Source organism: Nicotiana attenuata, chromosome 1, assembly GCF_001879085.1.
Source record: "Nicotiana attenuata strain UT chromosome 1, NIATTr2, whole genome shotgun sequence".
Lineage (NCBI taxonomy): Eukaryota > Viridiplantae > Streptophyta > Magnoliopsida > Solanales > Solanaceae > Nicotiana > Nicotiana attenuata.
In genome coordinates this window covers 53,958,479-53,982,261 of record NC_031989.1, presented here as the reverse complement: position 1 = coordinate 53,982,261, position 23,783 = coordinate 53,958,479, and the positions used below count along the sequence as shown (strand labels likewise).

Sequence of the window (23,783 nt, the reverse complement as noted above, 5' to 3'; positions counted from 1 at the left end):
CAAAGCGTTCGACATCGCTCAAACCACAATGGGTTAACATTTCGACATTAGCTCAAAATAACACACCTAAGGCTAAGGTCGTCGCCAAAGAAAAGAGTTCGACAGTCGCTTGAACTACAACGGGTTAACATTTTGACATTAACTCGAAATAACAGTCGTACGGCTAAGGCCGTCGCCAAATAAAAGAGTTCGACATCGCTCGAACCACAACGGGTTAACATTTCGACATTAACTCGAAATAACACCCCTACGGCCAAGGCCGTCGCCAAAGAAAAGAGTTCGACATCGCTCGAACCACAACAGGTTAACATTTCGACATTAACTCGAAATAACACCCCTACGGCTAAGGTCGTCGCCAAAGAAAAGTGTTCGACATTGCTTGAACCACAACGGGTTAACATTTCGACATTAACTCGAAACAACACCCCTACGGCTAAGGCCGTCGCCAAGGAAAAGAGTTCAATATCGCTCGAACCACAACGGGTTAACATTTCGACATTAACTCGAAATAACACCCATAAGGCTAAGGCCATCGCCAAATGAAGGGTTCGACCTCGCTCGAAACGTTAAATATTCGACGTCGCCCAAATCACTTTATACAAACTTGTTCGAGTTGCTAAATTCGGCGGTCACCTGCGACAAAACATCACACGGCTAGAACACCACCCAACCCCCCCCCTCCCCCCGCAACAAACAAAAAATAACAGTTCAAAGGTAGACAACACAAAAGTAATTGTTCCATTACAGTTGACATATTACAAGAGTTTTTTACAAAGGGCTCAAAGACGCCCTCACAAAAATAGCAAAGCAAAAAAGAATACAACAAAGTCCTACGCCATATCATCCCCCGTGGCATACTTCTCATTATACCAAGAATCAGGGGCGAGCTTGTCCGCATCGTCATAATCAACATCGTCTTCGCCAGGCGTGCCAGGGTCATAACCACAAGCCTCACGAGTTGCACGTGCTTTAACACATACATCCCGAAGCTCTGCCTCAGACACCTTCCCATCAGCATGAAGGGACTTATACACGTCAAATTGAGCTTCCGCATGAACCCATATCTCATATAAATCCCGCAGCACGATAGGGTCAGCCGAAGCATTAGATGTAGAGGGTTGCGACTGTCGTCGCACATCCTCCGCCTTCAAAGCAATAGCTTGTTCATTCAACACGGACAACTCTGCCTCCAGATCTCGGATACGTCCTCAAACCTCGCTACCCTGAGCGCAGACGTCTCCACCTCTTTGTCCCGTTCTGATTTACAAACGCAAAAGGCATCTTCCAAAGCCGCTATCTCAAAGATGGCAGTCGCCCTATCCCTTTCAGCACGAACCAATCCATCAGCCTTAGCGCTCAGCTCGCCCCTAAGGTCGACAACCTCCGTCGCCCTCATGTCAAGCTCAGCAGTTAAGGTGGCCATCCGTACTTGAAGGTCGGCGTTCTTGGATATCACCCCCTTACTCATCTCGAGTTCATCTTCTTTGGCCTTAAGAGCCGCCTCAAGTTCACTGCATCGGGCAATGGCCTTCATCAGGTCTTCGTCCCGCTCTTTCAACTCTTCGACCTTTTGCGCCAACCGTTTCTCCTTCTGCTTGAGCCCGTCACGGAACAACTAAAAATCGCTGTCCTGAGTAAAGAGATCGGCCAATGCATGATGTTTGGTGCGGTACTCCTTATATTTGGAGGCCACTCTCCCAAAAACAGACGTCTTACGCCTATCCCCCCGATTACGCTCAATCTCCATGATGAGGGTCTAGTATGCAAAGCACATTCACAACAAGGAATGGGTTAAGTATACAAAACGAATCCAAAAACAAAAAGAAAAGAGAAAAGCACTTACCCGCAGAACCATGCCGGAAATGCTCCGCGATAGCTCTACATCACTCATCGTCTTAAGCACCGCGCTCTCGGAAGCAATGCACAAAGGGGCAAACGCCGATGCTGCTTGCTCGCAATTCACCAACAAGTCGTAATACACAGGGATGACTATGTGTCGATCAGGACCTTCCGTCCTCACTTCCACGCGAGTATGTTGCTCCAAGAAAGCTCGTACATCTTCTGGGTCGACGTCCGAACCTGAACCGTCGTCCTCGGCATGCTCAACTCCGCCTTCTCCGACGGCAGAGGATGCGCCACCCTCGATGGATCGTACAGATCCTCCGCCTTGATTTATTCCTTCGGCCCTGGGGGACCTCCCTGCCAAAATGGCATCCGCCATAAAAACGGCACATGTGCCTGACCCAAACAAAGACGCCGCCGCCGAAGCATGAGTTTTGTTCTTCCCAACATCAGTGGCGACGGCCTTCCCAAGTACCAACACCTACGGATATGATTCCACTATTCTGTAAATCCAGCGGGGTTCGACACCAGGTGCTCGGTTCTAATGAAGAAGTATTTGTTCCAGAATTTGCGGCTCGCCCGGTCGTCTGTTCCGACTACCAACCTCCTAGTCCCACGATGCCGCAGGTGTATCATGGTGCCCCTATGAAAACTCGAGGAAAATAAATGTAAAAGGCGATGAAGGCTAACTTCACACCTCGCCAACTCTGCATACTTCGTCAATACTAGAAATTTTTTATACGTATATGGGGATAGCTACGCCGGGCAGACCTCGTAGAACCGACAGAATCCCTCCTCCAATGGAAGAAGAGGGAGGGTGTGACGTATCACAAAGAGATATACGTAGAAAGCACAATATCCCGATCTATGGACCTCCACGAGGTCCCTCCCAGCCGGAACCATCTCAACATAGGGAGGAATATTATACGTGGACCGGAGCTCATTTATGTGAGCTGGCTCAGTTTCAGAGACCGCCGAAATGGGGGAAGGGGCTGGATCTTTGTGAAAATCATTTCGGGACATGGGGTTTCTTGGGAGTATCTCCTTTACGGTGGGAAAACTGTCCCCCACCTCAACTGCCATGTCCTCGCCACTGGAAGGAGGAGCTATGGATAACGGAGTAGCGTCGGAAATTTCTTCGTGTGTTCGGTGCATTCTAGGCATCTTGGTAATAGAAGGTATGTTGGTAAAACTTAAAATGAGGAACGGTGATCGAATGGAAAAGATGAGAAGCAAAACCACGAAAACTGAGCTAAAGACCCAAAGAGAGATGGCCAAAGGAGGCAATGCATACACAAGAAAGGAAATGGCTAAAAGTTCTTGAAAAAACAAAACCTTCATCTATTTATAGGGTTGGGTGGTGCGAGAATCGAAGCGGAAGGCTGCCAATGGCACCAAAACCAAAGCGACAAACAATCAGTCGCTGTCTCGGGAAGGTGCGTAATGATGACGCACGTGGGAGTGACGTCACACCCCGATGAACTACACCAACCAGGGTACCTTGGAATTCCCCGCTCCCTCTTCCTTGGTTAAACCGGCGTAATTCGACAGCCAAATTTTCCCGCGGATATAGGCAATGTCCGCTTATCAAGGACGTGGAGGGCCACGACCTCAACAAGCGGAGGGACTAACTGTATGGGTCCAAATTTGGCAACCACGACAGTAGCCAAGTAAGACATGGGACGAGGTTACTATAACACAACATCTGATGGTCGCGTGACAAAGGACGACAACCAAGAGCGGTCAGTCAAAACGAGATGTTAATGATAGTTTACTTAGGGGGAGACAGTAAGATATGCTTTTCGAATATTCTTTATGTTGTACTTTTTAGGGTTTCTTGGGAAATTATCCCTTATAAATAGGAAGAGTTAGTAAAGAAGAGGGGATCCGTACAAGAGACAAAAGATTTATCTGAAAGAATATACTGAAGTGGCCTGATACATTGATTGCATAAGTCAAGTATACATTGTTGTTCTGTATTGACAAGATCCAAAGATTCCTCAATCATCTCATATATCTTCTTTTTCTGTCTGTTATCAAGGGAAGAGGCTTTCTGAAAGATCTCAATAATTGGGTAGCAACTTCCTTTGACTATGCCAATCGCATTTACTTAGATTGATTGCACATTTATGTTGTTGCATTTATGAGCATTTAATCGACTCAAACATAATAGCTAACGTCATTCATCACTACTTCATCTATCGTTTGGTCTAGATTTTATTATTCTTAACTAAGATTCACCCCTCTTCTTATCATAAATTGGTTTAATCAAAGGGTTTAAGACTTTTTGGTCAAACACAGCTTACAAGCAGCTTACAGTAGCAGCTTACACACCAACTTCCTTTTATTTTTATAAATAGAGGAGATTTCAGTTCATTATGTACATTAATTTGAAAGTTGAATAATATATCAGTTTCTCTCTATACTTGTTTTTAGTTTATTTACTTTATCGTCGTTATTTTATAACAGAATGTAGAACTTTGTGGAAATATTTCGATTGGTCAACCCCTTTATTACAGGCAGATTTTGTGGTTGTGTTTAACCAATTTTCAAAAAGGTATTTTTAAGTCACCTTAGGAAGGAGATGTACGCATTTGCTTAATATTATCTTAGAAAATAATTTTTAGTGATTTATTATTAGAGACTTTGATTAAGTTTTTCAGTTTTACTTAATTAAAATATTTCATCTTTTATTTGAGATTTGATATGATTAGCATAAAAAAAGAGTTGAAGAGATGATGAAAAAAACGCATACAATGAAAGAGGAAGAGACCAAATTTAATGGTTGATTTTCTTGTTGAAATGAAGAGGTACTTTTGTAAATGAATGTTATTGATAAGAATAATTTTTTATTTTGAAGAGTAAATTTTTTACTTCTGCTTCTAGCTTTCTTCAACGACAGAATAACGGCGGTTAAAAAATACTTTTTTTTTTGGCCAAATAACCTCAAATTTCCACAAAAAATTTTTTCTTGTTTGTTTTTTATTTGGTGTCACAGTATTCATATTGGCTGGCATCCAACAAAATGCAAACGGAAAAGGGTCAAAAATATCCTTCTACTATTTTAAATTGTTCACTTATACCCTTCGTTATACTATTGGTCCACAAAACCCCCCGACGTCATAAAAGTGGTGCAAAAATAACCCTCTGCCGTTAGAACCCTCCACCATGTCAAAATTATCCCACGTGGCCTGGCATGTTGCTGAGGTGGATGCCACGTGGCATGCCACTTCATCGCACATATCACATTTTACCCCCTCCTCTGCTTCTTTTTCCACTACCACCTCCCTCTTGGCCCGACCACCACCAATATCACCTCCTCCTTCACTACACACATATTCTTCCACCACTATTTAACCACTAATCTAGACCACCATTCTTTTACCAAAAATCAGATTGAATCGGACATTTTGATTTTTTTAATAGACTAAATCAAACTGATCCAAATTATTGGCAAGCTTCTTGAAAGAAGTTTTTGATAGACATGATGTACTTAAGAGAGTACGTTACACTTTATCCTAAATTTGCAAATCACACAAGCTTTTCACCAATCATATGGAACCAGGAGCGCATATCTCTGCTTAGATAAATGTGATTAGGCATAACAAGGTTTATTTTGAGTGTCTCAGAAACTTTCTGCCCAATGAAAATGCCTGTAGCTCCAAAATTGCCTTCACTAAATCTCGTCAATCAGCCTGTTTCTCTGAAGGGCTTAAACGCGGCTGGAGCAAAACTGGGGCAAAGGTTGGATAAAGAAATTCCAATAGACTGTTCTCTTATCATTCTCCCTGATATAATTTAGAATTTATAAAGAGAGATCAAAATATTAAAATTTTCGATTGAGTTTGATTTTTGGTAAAGGAATGGTGGTCAAGACTAGTGGGTATGATGGTGGTGGAAGAATAGATGAACGGTGAAGGAGGAGGTGATGTTGGTGGTGGTTGGGTGAAGAGGGAGGTGATGGTGGAAAAAGAAGTAGAGGAGGGGTAAAATAGGATAGGTGCGATGAGGTGGCTTACGTGGCATCCACCTCAACAATATGTCAGGCCAAGTGAGATAATTTTGTCATGGTGGAGGGTCCTAACGGCATAGGGTATCTTTGCACCAGTTTTGAGACGTCGGGGACTTTTGTGGACCAATAGTATAACGGAGGATATAAGTGAACTTTTTCGAATAATAAAGTAGACACAAACTCTGGTAATTTCTTGTTATCCCAAAAAAATTAACCGTCATGGCATTACTCCGTAATAGAAATAGAAGAATTAACCCCAAATATCAGTCCACCTAATTTCTTAAACTAAAAATGATCCGGCGAATATATAATATATGTAAAATTCATGTATAATATGTGTAATTGTGTATAATCTTTATACACCGGCTAGAAAAAGTAAACAGTAAATCTGGCCTGCTATTTGTGTAATCCCAAGAGGTATTCTACTTCATCAGACAAATTAACCTAAAAGCCCTTGGGAGTTGGAAAGGTCAGGTGGCTAAATACAACAATTACAACTGTACTAGTAATCACAAGTTGTAACCTAAAGGTCCTTTTGCTCACTGCTAAATCACTTGGTAACTTTTCTCTTCCGCAATTTATCTTTTCAGGTCGACATAAAGGCCAAATTTCAAACTCGACTTTAGACCTCTTCTTCGACCGCATTGAACCATCTTAGTTTGTGACTTGTGAAGTTTTGTACTTTTCTTTTACTTTCCCCATTGTTTACTTAGTTCCCAATACGGTTTCTAATTTCTGTTTAGCCCCGCCATGATCGCTGAGATCTTTATTCATCTATAAGTAGTGAATATGGCATCAAGGAAACTATACACTTTAGAAAACGGAGAATACTTTCCCTTGAAATATCAACATTTTCCGTACTTTGGGCAAACAATGGTGCTGAAGACATTACTAAGTAATTAAATTGCACCCTCTAATAACCGAAGCTTTTAAATGAAGTGGTCACAAAATTCTAACAAGATATCAAATTTAACTGCCCGCTCTCTAATTGCTAACACAGTTAAGTACAAACTGATGACCTTGGAAAATTTAAGTAGAATTGTAATTTTCAACAGTAACACTAAGAAAGGAAGAGAGAAAGCTACGCAAATATAACAAAAAAATATAATAAAAACAGCATTAAATAAGCGTAGCTTAAGATCTATTGGTCAAAGCAGAGAGCTAACTGATACTGATACAGCAAAATGAAACCACGCAAATCCAGCTAGACAATGTCAGTTTGACTGCGACAGAGTCAGTATCAGTTATGAAATTTATGGTCATGGCAACCACCCAGAGGAGAAACAATGACCAAAAACAATGACCAACTGGGAATGAATGGGGAACCACAATAAAATCCCACCTAACAACTAATAGGAGAGAGTTTCACACAGGCTCCTAAATAGTCGTCCCAGTAATACTAGCTTTAGTCCATGGATGTCGATGACCTTATGCCAAGACGTGACCATAATTCACAGATGAAAGCATTTGCAGGCAATCCCGTGAGAGAGGCCAGTTATTGAGGTGGTGGAAGTACTCAACAAAGCCAAAATATTATCCAAAGTAAATAAAAACATTCAACGGAACAGACATATGGAGGCCAATAAAAGTCTCTATTCACTCCTCCGGTTAACCCCCAACAAGTTTGCCCCCTTCATCATAAGAATTCAAACTATACAATATTCAATACAGAAAAAGAATATTAGAATACGGTTATTGAATTAGTCAACTCGTATATACAGAGAAGAGACCTACAAAGGAGAAAATTGGATAAGACAAGATTTGAGAGACTCATTAAGACTAGCAATTGATAAGATAAAATCCTATGAACTAATATGATACAAGGGCCTGAGGGGAACCTGAAATGGATTATCCATGTAGGTCCCACTGCCATCTCGGGTTGCAGAACAGGAAAATAAATAAACCAATGGTATATAGTTACATATTTCCTCTACATGAAGTAGCTGAGAGATGTTTTCTTCCTTGATCCACCTTCTCCATATAATTCATTCCACTGGAGAAGCTCATTCATGTTTGAAGATTCTGAGGATACACTAGCACATACCTGCATTCATTGACACATAAACAAGTCATGAATCAACTAAATGCATACACAGTTACGCACTATACCAAACTATTCTCCACAGTGATGATAAAGCAAGAAAAACACACAAGGGCCCAAGAAAGTACTAGTACTTAAACATTTTTCCCCACACTAACAAGAAACAATTTCATTTGCACAAATTGGTACAAAACCATCCAAGATTCTTGGTTGGTCATCCAGGTAGGTCAAATACAAAAGCTTGCAATAAGAATATGATATCTACATCGCCTATGCAGCAACATTTCAAGAAGGACATGATATTTAGATTGAGGTTATCAATTTAGCTGCTATCTATTCCATCTGAAATGAATTAGCTGCTATATATGGAGTCACCAATTGTGATTGTCATTTGATAGCATGAACTCAACTTTTGTTCTTCGTTACAGATACAAGGTCTACTGAAGTGTGCAAGCATAACAACAAGGATAAGAGATGAGCATAGATTTATGTAAGTGGACCCGCTAGAATTAACTGAAATGAGGCACCAAACAAGATCAGCTGCCTAAAGACTGGAATTTGAGCTCACAAGACCAAGAACCCAAGTTCCTCGGACCCCCAACAGTGGCTTTACCCAGTGGACATACCTCCTACCTACACACTCTTATCCACATTATTAGCAGGCATGCACCACCGTGGAGATGGTGTTTTTTCTGTATAAGGGCCAAAGCAATTAGCTGATGAACTAAGACACTCACCGCGTATAATTAGGCTCCGTAAAATTAAAAAAACCACTGTGTATACCAGACTAGAAGAGAAGACTAGTGGAATTTGAGACTATATTTGATCATCAGATTGAAGCTTGGTGGCTTAAAAGCAAAAGGCCAGCCAGTGAAGGTACAAGTACCTATACTAATGGCTGACTAGAAGATACTAGCATAAATAGAGAATCATTTCTCCATGAAACAATGACGAAAGAAAGCCACTCGCTAAGAGAGGATTATATCAGTTTGAGGAGCTATTGATCTTTCAAGTTTACATATATAGACTAGCTGATCGAAACCCCAAAATGTTGTGGTGGTCTGGTTGAATGTTGTTGATCTCTCATGTCTTCTGCATGCTGCTGAGAAGTAGTTCAACAAACCAGTCAACATGAGTTACCCCATAATTTTATGACAACAGCTCTCAATTCCCAAATCTGTATCTCGCACCACCGAATAAATAAATAAAAACTAATCACTTGAGTACATATTTATCTGACGTTACGAGAGATGTTCGATTCCTTCCTCTATGATCCATGCATTCTCTTTCTCTGTTGTGAAGTGGATGTGGATTTGGAGCCCAAGTCCACTGAAGGAACTGGATCAAAGAGCTACCTTCCTGGAGCTGCCTCCTTATTGTAGATCGTTAGTTCACCAATTCAAACTCAGATCAGTTGGCAAGTGATTTTGTGCCTGGGTACGAACTACAAACTAGAAATTCAATCTTGAAAGTGTATCTAAGGTGGATTAGTTGTTTATTTTCAAAAGAGAATTTTATTAGAAAATCTGCAACAGTGTGATATCAGAAAGATCCATGAGAAAGTCCCAAACTTTTCTTGGCAGTAAATAAAGCCTACTAACATTTCTCCTGAACCCCAAATACTCTTGCAGAGAAAGTAGAATGCATGGCACAAAAATCAGATTAACCACAGTACGTGCAATTGTGTACCTGTTCATGTGCATACTTAAAATCATCCATGCTAAGTGGGCGGATGTCTGCACTACTACGCAACGCCGGAGTTGGCCTGTTTTCTGCAACTGCCGATGCTTTCTCCTGAAATCATGTCCCAAAAGTAAAGAGCAATAAGTCAATAAATTTAGCAGATTAAAGTGTAAAGACTCCATAGGAGATGACAATGACCAATTAATTTAAGACATCGCCAAAGGAAACACATCATGAAGCTAGAACAAAAAGACTTCCAAACAAAATTAGTAATAGCGCTTTTGTATGTTGTGATCCAGGTCACCAATTCAACCAAATGTTGGAAGGTCACAGAATTATAAAGAACAACTAGAATGAACTCAAGCAACTGACCTTCTTCTCTTTCTCCAAAATTTCTCTAATCGGGCAATGCGCAGCTGTCACACATAAATTCTGGGATTGGAAATTTCAGACAGCAGTAAGTACGATATGAAATGTAGATTTAAAAATAATGCAGTTATTTTGAAGGAGGGATTGCAAAAACAAATGCATTAGGAAGTGCAGGTAATCTTGATCCAGACCTTTAAATCACTCCCCGAGTACCCTTCTGTCATATTAGCAATAGCTTCTACATCTACATTTGGTGCTAATTCTTCCTTCGCCAATATCACTCTTAAAATTTTCTTTCTGTTTGGAGCATCTGGCACGTTTACCATCAACCTGTATTAATCAATCATTGGAGCATCAGTAGCCGTAAATCATTTAAAAATCAATCATTGATCAATCAGTTACACAAATCATAAGGAAATAATTTATTCAAATTTTACCTGCGCGGAAGCCTCCTAATAACTGCTTCATCAAGGTCGAAGGGTCTATTTGTTGCAGCAAGCACAAGCACTCGTTCCTTATCTTTTGTACGCAAACCATCCCAATTTACCATGAATTCATTCTTCATTTTCCGCATAGCTTCATGCTCTCCTGGATTTTCTCGTCTTCCTAACATGCTATCCACCTAGTAGACAAGAAGAAATGGAGGCAAAAGGACAATATAAACAAAGAACGATATAAAGAAGAAAACTTTATAACTTTTTAGGGTGTGAAAAAAGAAAATCTAGCTTTGTAATCTATATAGGAAAAAAGCTTAGCCCAGCAATAGCTGCAGAAAATGTCACCAACCTCGTCAACAAAAACAACACTAGGCGCTATTTTACTAGCTAACGTGAAGACTGCTTTGACATACTTCTCTCCTTCACCGAACCACTGATAAGAAAAAGTTGTCAACCATTTTAAGAAGGGCCAGTCAGATATAAAACAACAGAAATCAGATATCAGTGATACCTTTGACGTAATGCTCGACATTGATATGTTTATAAAGTTTGCACCAGCCTCAGTAGCAATAGCTTTTGCAAGCATTGTTTTGCCCGTACCTGGAGGTCCAAAGAGCAATATTCCCTTGCAAGGCTGTAAATAGCATCTTGTTCAGAAACATAAGTGCATACTTGATGACCAAGTTCTATCTGCCTCAACCCCCCCCCCCCAAGAAAAAAACCCGAGGGAGGAATAAAGATCCCAATGAACTTCAACATAAAGCAAATTACTTTTACCTTGGACAGCTACTCCAAGGGAGAGAGAGAGAGAGAGAGAGAGAGAGAGAGAGAGAGAAGATCCAAATGGACTTCAACATAAAGCAAATTCCTTTACCTTGGTCAGCTGTCCTTTACAAAACAATTCTGGTCTCTGAAGAGGCAACATCACCAATTCTTTCAGAGTATCCTTGACAGTTTCCAAGGCCCCAATGTCATTAAAAGTAACACCAATATCACTAGGTGGAATTACGTCCCCAAGTAGTCTCTTCTCGAACTCATTTTCAGTAACTACATCCTGAAAGTCAAGTATCCATCTCAGATTTCAGGTAATTCAGAATGAGAAGCACCTTTTTTAAGAAGTAAATTTGCACAGTCGAGAAGAAAAATCAGAGCCACCTTGAGGGATTTCTTTGAACTCTTGGTTTCACTCTGAATGCCTTGCAAGATATTGAGCCCATAAGCAATGCTGCAAATAAAAAGACATTTCAGTGAAATGTAAAGCAACCCAAAACAACCTTCGGCCCCTAGAGACGTGAAATAAGAGGACACTTTCTTTACATGTTATAACATTATGGACTAGAGAGTGAAAATTAAATTTGACCTTTCACCGGAGATAACTAGCTTGGCGTCCTTCACAGAAGACTCAGATTCATGCATAAAGTGATGACTCAAAGCCCAGCCGATTATCTTTTCAACGCCTTGACAGCAACATCAAGAAATATGATAGACTATTATAATCAAGTAAACGATTTCAAAGCTAAAAGGCCTAAAACTACGAGAAAACACTTACTTTCATTTGTGAGGGCTTGATCTTTTATGCATAAAGTTTCCAGGTCAGGGCAATCAATTCTGATTCGATTCAAAACCTGAAATCAAACATATAGTTAGAACAGCTCAATAAATCAGTTCATTGAGGATAGATTTCCATAAGCATCATACTCATTTTCTTTCTTACACAAATCATCATAAACTGTCAATTGTAAATATTATCTTATGCTAACTCCACAAGTGGTGGAATAAAATTAACTTTTCTTCTGGCAAGGAATGCTCTGATGAGAAGGTGGTTTCAGCCTTTCAGCTGAATCCAGGACAAGACAGTAAGAAAATGAAAATTGAAGTGCTAAAGATATGTTCATGGTGTTGCCTATGTGTCCTACATAATCCACAACCCAAAAACAATGAAGGGATCTAAGATAAAAGGTTTTTGCTCTTAGCTGGTCAGAATAGAGCACTCACATTGCGAATGCTTGCTATGTTTGACTGAGATTTCATAGTTTCCATATCCCGATCTAACTGTTGCTTCCAGTCTGATAATAAGGTTTCATCCTGCCACAAGAAGGTCCATATTACATGCTTAAATCAAAATTTAATACACTTGGCACTTGGCAGTCTAAACATAAACTGAAAGTTACCTGAGGAATCTGTATGGTAACTTTGTTGGGGAACAGGCGGGTGAGCTGCTTCATTGTCTTGGGGGTTTCTTTGCTTCTATCATGCAGCCTACCAAAATTATCCTGGAAAGAGATGCCATTCAATGCATATTAGTCAACCATTTGACAGAGGCAAGTACTTCCAGAATGCAATTCGTAATAACCAAAAGTTCACCTAGAAGCTTCAAGGAGATGCCAATAATAATAACAACAATAGACCTTATCAAAAGAATAATAATAACAAGAAAAACAACTTTTTTTGATAACCAGTAACAACAATAACAACTTATCAAAAGAAATTTAATAATGATGATGACGACTCTTTACTACACAATTGTCGAGTAGAGCTAGCACGTAAAACCAAAGTCCATAGGTCCGTCAGTATCTGACTCATATGAACCATATTAGTTCGTAAAAAATGGTTTAGCACGCAATGGTTAAAACAGGTTTCAAATCCATTTTTAATGGGTTTGGTGTGGGTTTAAGAAATGTTAAGTTTCTTCTTCTTCTTTTTTATGGGGGGGGGGGGGGGGGGTAGGGGGCAACCGACCGATACCCACCCCTAGATCACCCCAGCAAAAGACACTTACCACTTCTTCATGCCCCTCCCTGTTGCATTTTCTTTCTATAACTCCCTCCCTTGTACATAATGACACATCATACATATGCATCTACATATATATATATATATATATATGCACGTGGGTGAAAGGAAACTTTCTAGTGGCCATTGGTGGGTGGTAGTAGTTTTGGTGACTGAAATATATGAGATTTGGTAATAGTGGAAAGGTATATCTGGTACAAGATGAATAAGATAGAGATATTTGTGTAGCATAAGAAGAAAGAATAAGGATATGGGTTAAATGAGCGTGGGTAGGTTGGGTAAGGCCTGTGTAGATTACTTCCGACAAGCGTACATTCAGATAACTAATGTGTACACATCATACACACACACGCAAAAAAAAATGCCATCAGAAAGTTATTAAAATGAAAATCCATATTAAAACATCTCCCCTCAGACGTGGACATTTACATTCCATCGAAATTCTTAGGTACAACACCGAGAACAAGAAATAGAAAAACCAAAAGAAAAGGGAATGGGAAAGAAAGCTGTACATACGGGGAAGGCAAGGTCAAGCAATGCCGTTTGGTTACTTCCAAATTTCGTAAATAGCAGGCCACCAGGATGCGACTGTAAAGCATAAGGTAAGGCAATCAGAATCACAAGCCAATTTCTTTATCCTGAAGGAATGCGAAAATAACCGTCACTGCATACTTTCTCCTTTCGATTGTCCGACTGGGTAAGGGATGCTATGGCAACAACATTCTCTGGCAAATGTTCGAGCTTAATCTTGAAAGCAGCATAAGCCTCAGGGTTTCCCACCATAGACTTCTCAATGTCTTTGATGAACAAAACTAGAGGACTACTTTTACTTTCATTTGAAGCAACCTACATATATAAACCATAGTAAATAAACCAAGGACACTCGACTCGAAATGGAATAGTATCACCGAGAGGTATATTAGCAAATACCTCAAAGAGTTCATTAATAGCAAGTTTATCAATTTCATCAGTACTTGAGCTATCAAGGCGGAGCAAGTCAGCTGTGGAAGAAAAAAAGATCAGGTCACCGAAAAGACATGCTCTGTTGTTCGGCATAACTGAGCCAGGCAACAAAAGCGGACCATGAGTTAAACGAGGCAGTAGAGTATTACCAGCACAAAAGAACCCATGATCTTCATCGCACAGACCACCAAGATCATTACCCTCTGGGATTGATTTATCAAATCTGACACCAATTTTAGAGGACCCATTTTCCTCAAATGCAAGAACCACTTTGCCCCTGTAACCATATGTTGGACCCCTGCAATCATGTGTGTTGATGACGTGATTTTAAAAATAAAGGAGTTACTGACAAATCCAATAGACACATAGAGCATTCTGTTCACAATGAATAACGGGAATATTAACTAAACAAGTCAATCCATTCTGTGCACAAAGAATAGCAAGAAAAAACCATTTTAATCCCCATAGTAGTATTGCCATATAAAGCACAAAGGGGGTCATAATTAAGAATCCTTGGTGCAGAAAAAAACCTCATTAAAGAAATACAGCATTAAGTGCTCATATATACCGACATTATCCAAAACATATAAATTTTATTGTTTTTCAATAAGGTACTTTTAAAACTATTTATAAGCCTTTTCATGACTAAAATGTTTATACCCAATGTTCCTATTTTATTTTCACATTTAGAGAAAGGATAAGGCTAAGGTAAGGAATCAAAAGATTTCAAATGTTTTAACTTGTTCACAGCACTTTAAATTACATAAATCAAACAGAAATTATGTTTTAAGAGTGTTGTAAGAAAAGTTCAAATTTTTATCTCTAATTGGACCTTTTGAATAAAATTTGGCCCATAATGGTTCCATGAAACTTTTGAAGATATTACAGATTATCTTCCATAATGGTTCCATGAAACTTTTGAAGATATTACAGATTATACAGAGTAGTAATTTCAGAAAGTGGACTATGGAAGATCTTTCATAGGCACATAAGACCACTTAATTCATACAAATAAATAGATAGAGTACTAGGGCTAATAAGCAACCACTAACTCAATTACAGAATTGACTAATGTTCCAACTGATCCATACAAATGATCCAAATCAGAAACTCAAGTAAACGGCCATCGGTGAGGTACTAAGATCAACTCCCTGGGTAGCACATTATAGGCTGCCCTAACAAAGTTAGGCACCTGCACTAGCCAACCACGTAAATTATGTGTCTAACAGTAGTACATAGTAAATATCAGAGAATACTCAGGTTAATTGTGGAAGTCCGTAATTCTATCCAAATGAAGGCTTGAATAAGACACCACAATTAAACAGTAAGTTAACAGATGGAATGATTCAAAATGCAACCTCAAGCATAGCATAGATAAGAATCAATGAGAGAACTGAACTAACATCTCACAGGAAAAAGATTTTTAACAGAACTTATTGCACTTACCTTAAAGGTGTATGCAGCGGAGAAAAGCCTGATGAAGATCCAACATACTTCACTCTGTCACCTGTCAAAATGACAGGTCCTAGCATTAAGCATAAAACTTCCACCACAACAGGATATTTTCTAACCCAACATATATAAAATATGAATTGATATTTTGTGTCATTGTCAAAGAGAGAGAGAGAGAGAGAGAGAGAGAGAGAGAGAGAGAGAGAGAGAGAGACCTTAAAACGCATTCTCGCTACGAGAGCAACGATTACCTTTTTTGAAAGTGTAGTTTTTTGACGAGGCAGTAGATGCCTCCTGCTTGGGCTGAGCATGAGAACTTATCGTTGAACCACCAGTTATATCGGCCTCAACACTTGAAGCTGGCTTCTTATTAAGATGCAGTGCCGCTGCTTGTGCAGCACGTTTAGCAAATACACTAGCTCTCCCTGGCTTTGAACTTTCTTTCACAGGGTCGACATCTTTGGCAATTGAACCCTACATGGTATATTAAAGAGAAAAAAAATTAACTGCAGGATAAAGAAAGTTCAATTACATTGACCTCGTACATCAATAATAACAAAAATGTTCTGAGTACTCGTCCCTCCCATTTCACTTAACACTGCAAAATCACTCTCAGGTGACTATAGCCAGCAGTAAAGTTGATAGATTACTCTTCAAATATTCTGACCACCCTCCATATGATCATTGAAAATTTTGCAAAAGTTTAGATTGGATTGCCCTGAGCGGCTGAGCCTGCCATCAAGCACCTCCCTGTTTACTTCTAATTTGGCTTGCGGTGGGTATACACGAGCAAACTAACAAAATACAAAATCCGTAAGGAACGAGGTAAAGGGTGGAGGGACATCCCAGCTAAGATTGAAAATTTGCAGCCAAGTTTCCATCCCATTCTCTATTTCCCCATCGAAATGATATCTTTGTTGTTCTTGAGGTCGAGGCTCAACCAAAAATGTTTTCCTTTCTTTCCCCCTCACCCCCCTCCCCCTTACACAAGCTTTTTTCCCCTGATTTTCAAGTCATTTTGCATATGTTCTGTCAGCAAGTCAAGAGATGAAATGAACTGTCATACATGTCCTAGTGAATTAAAATTGTTTGAATTGCACGAACGAACAATGACAGTAAATCATGTCTTTTCTACTATGATCTAGCCCTCGAACTGAGTCATATCATTATACCTCATACAAATATATAGAAATGCAACATTAATAAGCCTCCATGTATATTTCAGGTAACTGCATTACCTTGTAAGCTAAAACAGAGCTAAAGACCGGAAATATAGCACAATGATGGCCATGGTTGTGTAAGGATGCGCAATTGAGCTTATGAATTGCAAATAACGGACTTTGGCGAGAAAAATGAAATGTTCCCTTTAGTATCTGGCAAGGATATTTCTGACCTAGGGACAAGATGACGTGTTTGAATTTCTTTGTTAAGAAATGGACCTTCCGCCTAACTCAACCCTAAAAGCTAGCTCATGAGGTAAGGATTACCCAAAACCATATACGGAGACAAACAACTCATCCTCAACAAATGTGGGATACTTAACACCTCCGCTCGCCGAGGCCTGCCAACTGGAGTGTGGACTACATAACATGTGGGCCCAACATTGGCACACACAATAACAGGAATAGACTTGGCTCTAATACCAAGTTAAGAAATGGACCTTGCACCTAACTCAACTCAAACGCTAGCTTATGAGGTGATGGCTGCCCAAAACTACATGAGACAAGCAACCATCCCTCAACCAATGTAGGACACTTATCATTATATTCCTTACTCTCTATAGTTCGGCTGTTTGAACTGGGAACTTTTTTTCTTGCAATTTGCTAAAAATTTCTTATGGTTTCTTGGTTCCACCTCCCAAATTCTTAGACCACTTTTCTGGTTGATATTGGATATATTTCCACCTGAGATCCGGTAGCAATCCACTTCAGAACCAGCTTCACCATAACTCACGTAAAAACTTGACCATGAGGAAAGAAGTATTTCTAAGTGGGAGAAAAAGACGAAGATGGTGTGGACTTAAAGGGCTTAGAATCCAACTTTTTGTTGTATGTCTGTGAGAGAGTGGTGGGTGTAAAGTTATCTTGCACAAGAGAAACAGAGTAGGTAATGGGGTTTGCTACCAATGGAGAATAGATATGAAAATGAGCAATCTTATGTCCAAGAGATTCAACTGCTTTATATCATTTAAGCACAGCAGCTTCAGCGCGCTCTCTTAATGGTTACACTTAAAAATATAAAAAAAATCTGCCTCTCTGCAACTGGGCTCGCGGTATTTTTAGAGAGAAATCTCCCTTTTTAACCTGAATAAACACGCCATCCCATTTCCATTTATTACAATGACAATGAATTGAAAAAGTGGAATGGACTGTGTTCCAAAAACAATATTAGCTTGTTGCGCATTTCTCTTACAGCGTTTAACTACATTTCCTAAACATGAATGAGGTGGGTAGGCATCTGGGGTGTTCAAGTGGGGAAAAATATGAGCCCTCAACCGAGGAGTATACGGGTATGAGCCAAGTAACAGAAGATACTTACACCAGGCAGCAAGAGAGAATCAACTATCAGTAGCTTAGCACCAAAGCGTTTAGCAAGTGCTTTGGCCAATGTCTCCTGATAAATTTCTGAACCTGTGAGCAGTCAGCATTGAGTCAAAAATGTGATATTGAGGGCTGGATAGAACTCAATAAAACTAGGAAGAGATTCCGCATATATGGGCAATAACTACCTGCTGGACCTGATAGCAAAATCCTAGGGCACACTGTGGGGAGATCTGAAGTATATTTTGCAAACTTGTTACACTTCAAGTGTATATAAGTGGAAGCAATGAGAATATTCTTGGTGTTCTCACTGTCATAGGACAAAAAACATTAATAAGTGCAGAAATCAATCAAACAAATTCCAGAACTATACGAGTACCAACTTTAACTTGAACAAACTAAATGTTGCAACAAGAAGTAATGAAAACAACACTAAAGCAATATCAACCAGCAAATTAAAATTTAAATATAAAAAAGGTGAGACCAAGATTCACCTTAAATAATATGGAAAATTTTCAAATGAGACCTCAATATTGTTGAAATCAAGTACTCCTTGCTGTAAGGCATTCTTAAATGCTTGGCGCCTAGTTAAAGCCGAAATTGGAGGATCAAAATCCTTGAATAGCTCTCGGAAATCCCTTTGCTCCTCGAGAATTTTGGAAATGCGACCACTTAAATCAAACTCAGAAGCAGAAGATCCAGCATGTACTCCCAGGAGAGGTCGCACCTTCCCAATCTCTGCATCAACTGAATCTAGTGCAGTGTTATCAAGATTCAAGTTATCATTTCCAACATCAGGAGATATCACATCATTCTTCTCATCCACCAAAACACGAGGTACATCATTACAATCAGAAGCATCCTTCATATCAGTATCTAAATCATCTTTCTCTGCCACTCCACTGGCAGCGGGTAGTATTGGCAACTCTGAACATTGTTTTACATCCTTACCATTTTGAGATGATGGTGGGAGAAGGGACAACTCTTTTGAAAGATTTGACAAAGATGCCAGGGTCGATGCAACTGCTACAGTGGAGGGATCCCTGGACCTTGCCTCAAGATGCAGTCCTTTGATTGATCCACTATGAGCTTCCAATATGCTAACAGGACGAGAAAAACTTGCAGCAGATAAGTTGTCATCAAAGATCTAACATATAAGTCAAGGAAACGCTGGTAACTCAGTTCTAGTAACCAAAATGGATTTCACATCGTTTTACATGTATATGAACTCTCAAACACAATGAATTAAGGATACATAAGAATGTTGACCAGATGACCCAAAAACAACCTCATCACCTCCTTTGAGAGGGACAGTAGAATTTTTAGGGTAGACCTTGCCATTGACTTGCACATCGCCTTTCTTCCCCATAACTTCAAGCAGAGTGATGGATACTCCTTTCTAGTCATAAAGAAACCATAAACAGAATGAATAATGTTGTTTCTCTACTCCAAGTGGGAAACAAAGGAAAACACTGTTAAATGATGAAGAAATACTACTTCTGAGCCTGGACAAAGTAGCATCTTAAGAAAAAGTGAGGTTTACCTCTGTCTCAGTGTGCTTAAGATTACATAAAGTTTTACTAACAGAAGAATCTCCTATCCACAAGTCACAGCCACAACCTTGACCTACAGTATAAGTTGCACGATGCATGACAACATGAGGATTCTGCAAAGGCAAATAAAAGTAAATTAGTGAATTGGGTGGTTTATTTCAGAAGAAAGCTCATGAAAAGTAAGCATCTGGGATGTTGTTGATACTTGATATGGTAAATATGTAAAGTGATCCAGCTTACTTTTAAAAGTGAAAAGAGCTCGACATTATTAGGATTTAAAGAATTTAACAACATATAACGAAACAATTTAATTGTTAACTTCCCTATGGCTAATGTTAAGACAGCCAATTGAGTTGGCCAGGGCCAAGCCTTGTCTGCTCAACACACTAAAGTGAATGCACCCCAGATCCCCATATCATAAGAATAATTATAACCAGAGTTAATTGAGTTACTTGGAGTTAGTTGAGACCAAAGCAGTCTGGAGACAAATATAAATTGCACTTCGAGTCTTAAGTCTAACTCAGCTTTCAAAAGGTTTCCGACACCAACCTATCATGTCTATATCTTTTCTCCTTTTTTTTCTTTTTTGGTATTTCAGCACTCATCTCGCCCACCTCAGGCACTCATATTGGTTTTTTGAACAGAAATGAGACACTGCTTCACAGTCTTATGCTTTTCTACAAGTTCTTTTCCAGCACACAAAAAAAACTTTCTCGAGAAGTGAAATGGAGCGCTCCGAATAATCTCAAATAAACCCTTCTTTGAACAAGTCTTTAATTAGTTTTATCAACAAAAACAAACAAACAAAAAAAGAACCAACAAAAACAAAAAGAATACCTTAATCGGCAACAAATATCCAGACTTAGCAACTACATTTAGAAATTTAATATCCCTATATAGACTACGGATCCACATCTACTCTTTTTTTTACAGTTTGGGGGAAAACGGAAAATATTATGTGTGCTCACGCATTCCCTACATCTAAACACTAAAAACACAGAGTTTCAGCAGAAAATTGTACAAAATCAGATCAAGACATTCAAATTAAACGGAGGGAGTAACTCAAATCAGAAGTGGAAAGGCAAAAGATGGATAAGTTGAAGCTACAAGCCCTATGCTAATCATTTTATTGAACATGAACCAAGACAATGCCAAATGTTTCAAAGAGTTTAGCATTGAGCTTCAAAGAAAACCAATTCGGCTATATACAAAAAAGGAAGTTTGTGCGTGCCACATTATAAGTAAATTAAAAGAAAACCCTGGATTTCAACTCCTTCAAACGGCATTTATTCCTCTCCATATATTTTCAACTTCTTTAACATCCTTTCTTCCCCTCTTCGATATCATCCAAAAATGGCACAACCGTGCTAGCCTCCGCGTTCTCCTCCTCTGTCCCTCATTCTCAACATCCAAATATTCCTCCTCTCTCCTCATTCTCAACTCCAAGTCACCAGGATCTCGCTGGTTCCCATTGGCAGTGTGCTAGCTAACGGTTACTATTTTCGCGTCAAAATTCTATCAAGATCACATATTTACCAAATTTTCATCTTAAATTCTTCTGGAATCTTCACTACTTTACCAAGTTACAAGAATCAAAGATAAACATAAAGAAAGCTTAAGATAAGAAGCAAAACCTACCTGAGAGCACTGTGAAACAAGTTTACCCCATGCAGCAGCACCAACATTAGATTTCAGCTGCCGCTTCTTTCCCCGATTCAATGCCGACTCTTTTGCCTTAGATTTCTCCACATCAATCACAGAATCACCTAAAACCCATCACACAAAAATTCAAGAAACCAACACAAAGAAACATCAAAAGATAAATTTTTTAAAAAAACTCAAAGCACATGCAAGTAAAAAAAATTGTACCTAAAGTCATGGGTGATACCAAAGGCTCGTTTGCCGCTTCAGTTTCCAGCAATTTTTGTGGCACATCAGCAGCAGCTGCCAGATCAGCTGATCGAACCTCTTGTTCAGCAGATTCAGGCCCTGATTCATTCAAATCACCCTGGATTTTCTCCCCAAGCGTATCATTAGTCGAAGATGACAATGCCTCCGCCGCCTACAAAGAGGATCAATTTATATAGAAAAATTCAAAGGAAAAAGAAATCTTTTATGCAGGGTACATGCAGGCATGTAAAAAAAAATCAAGATTTAGTGGTCTGGTTTAAATTATACAATTTTTTAAAATCTGTTTACATGAATTTAACCCTAAATCTGAATCTATTAGGATAAGAGAAACCCTAACCTTGGAGCGCTTGCCGTTAGAAATAGGAGAGGAGGGAGAAGAGAGAGAACGCTTGGAGGACGAAGAGCTGCGTCTGGTCTCAACCATGTTTGATCTTTTCTCTTTCTTCTTCTACAGATCCAAAGAATTAGAGAAATGAAGCAAAAACCGATTTGGATGTTAATAAATAGAGAATTCTAGTGGGTGTGTGTGTGTGGAAAATGGGGATAGAGAGACAAGGGGAGAAGGTGAATGATTGCGTGAATATCAGTTATAGAGTTCCGTCTGTTTGCTGAATTTATATGCTGCTAAGTTTTAAAGTGGCAAGGACCAGCTGCTAGCTAGTAGTAGGAATTAGGGAACAAGTCTCTTTTTTCTCATTTGATTTGTTTCTGGAAATTAAATAGTACCGTATTATTATTTGTAAAAACCTTAAAACATAAGGGTGTCAAATAAACAAAATGAGTTAATTTTTTACGAGTTGAAACGATTCGAGTCAACAAACACGTCAAAACCTAATTTATCCAAAGTTTACTTTGATTGGGTCGAAATGAGCTAAAAGAAATCGAACCCACTCAATTTGATTTTGAATTTTATTTCAACTCTTGTAAAACAAAACTCTACAATTTCATCGCAAGAATTTATTAGAAAATCCTAAAATAAATCAAATAAGCTTCCAAGATCTTGGATGATAGAAATCGTAGATGAAATTGGGTGAATTTTCGTATACTATCTTTTATTTTGCTAGTATTTGTTTGCAGTTCCAATAAGTAGATTGATGCAACTTTTATTACAATCTAGTTTTTCATACATCACTTCTCGTTTTATTTGCTTGTAATGATCTTGTGCCAATGGTACCACAATTTATATTCTAAAACCGACATATTAACCTCTAACTTTTATACATTACCTTTTATGTTTTTGCAATATTGATGCAATTTGCATTTTAATCTCTTCCAAAAATTTTTTTATAGATTTGAATGAGATATTAAAGTACGTTATATTATACTATTACACTATATTCCCGAATCCCGTGATTTATGCATTGTTTTATTGTTTACTTTACTTACAGACCCAAATGTGAGATTGAGACATATTGAGTTTTTTTTTTTTTTTAATAAGGTTTTTTTTTTGTTTTGTTAACATATTGAGTAATCTCTTCATTTTACCTACTGCCAATTATGCAGCTTTCCTCCCAAACGTTATTTTCTTTTGCTAGTTTATAACCATTTTAACTTAACACTTATCAAGTACCACAAGTTCCAAAAATTTACTTGCATTAGCTTTCGGAATTTATTTTATTTATCTCATTTGAACGGTGTACTTTAATAGATTAGTTACTTGCATTGGAATAATAAAAATTTAGTTCAAATCATGATAGTACAATTATGAAAAGTATTTGAAGTTGGAAAGATTACGAGTTTAATTTGGCAAGTAGAGGTAGTAAACTAATAACATTATACAAAACGTTTAGTTGATATATACTCTATTTTCAACGCAATATTGAGGGAGTTTGTACCTTTTTATACCTATTGATGATTAGTATGAGCCGAAAAGATAAATAACTACCCCTAATAGAAAAGTATACGTTTGGTGACCGAGAAATTCTATTATCTTTTTAATCTTGCATCACTGAAATAAATTTATTTTAATGTTCTATCATAATAAAGTCCAACCATGTTGTTGGTTTTTTAACTTGTTCTTCAAAATCCAAGGTTAAATGTAACTAGTTTGAATTGTTTAGCATGTGTAATGAGATTTCTGTGATATCTTAAACTATTGAAATGTATATTCATGGGTGTCAACGTATAGCTCGTTCACCATTCACTTATTGCTTTATTTAACAAATTTATAAATTACGTAGGTGCGCA

At 38.7% G+C, this 23,783-nt stretch overlaps 1 protein-coding gene across 1 annotated transcript; it reads right to left on the bottom strand.

The window, feature by feature from the left end:
* On the bottom strand, nt 7,428–22,233 carry LOC109226750. The gene is made up of 27 exons (XM_019391601.1): nt 21,934–22,233; nt 21,555–21,747; nt 21,324–21,451; nt 19,676–19,798; nt 19,388–19,531; nt 18,627–19,279; nt 18,321–18,442; nt 18,131–18,222; nt 15,844–16,066; nt 15,587–15,647; nt 14,290–14,438; nt 14,108–14,178; nt 13,850–14,023; nt 13,694–13,765; nt 12,556–12,657; nt 12,380–12,469; nt 11,934–12,009; nt 11,745–11,841; nt 11,540–11,609; nt 11,259–11,438; nt 10,896–11,018; nt 10,734–10,817; nt 10,385–10,569; nt 10,139–10,277; nt 9,951–10,010; nt 9,585–9,689; nt 7,428–7,898 (listed from the first exon to the last, which is right to left on the bottom strand). Exons 1-27 carry the CDS (start codon nt 22,018–22,020, stop codon nt 7,785–7,787), a joined length of 3,717 nt encoding a protein of 1,238 aa, XP_019247146.1. The 5' UTR covers nt 22,021–22,233; the 3' UTR covers nt 7,428–7,784.

Bases quoted from the DNA above. Each gene is read 5' to 3' on its own strand.
- LOC109226750 (XM_019391601.1), bottom strand. From the start codon at position 22,020: ATGGTTGAGACCAGACGCAGCTCTTCGTCCTCCAAGCGTTCTCTCTCT. The intron at 21,748-21,933 runs GTTAGGGTTTCT...TCCTCTTTGTAG, and splicing joins CTAACGGCAAGCGCTCCAAG to GCGGCGGAGGCATTGTCATC. The intron at 14,179-14,289 runs GTAATACTCTAC...TTTCTTCCACAG, and splicing joins TCATGGGTTCTTTTGTGCTG to CTGACTTGCTCCGCCTTGAT.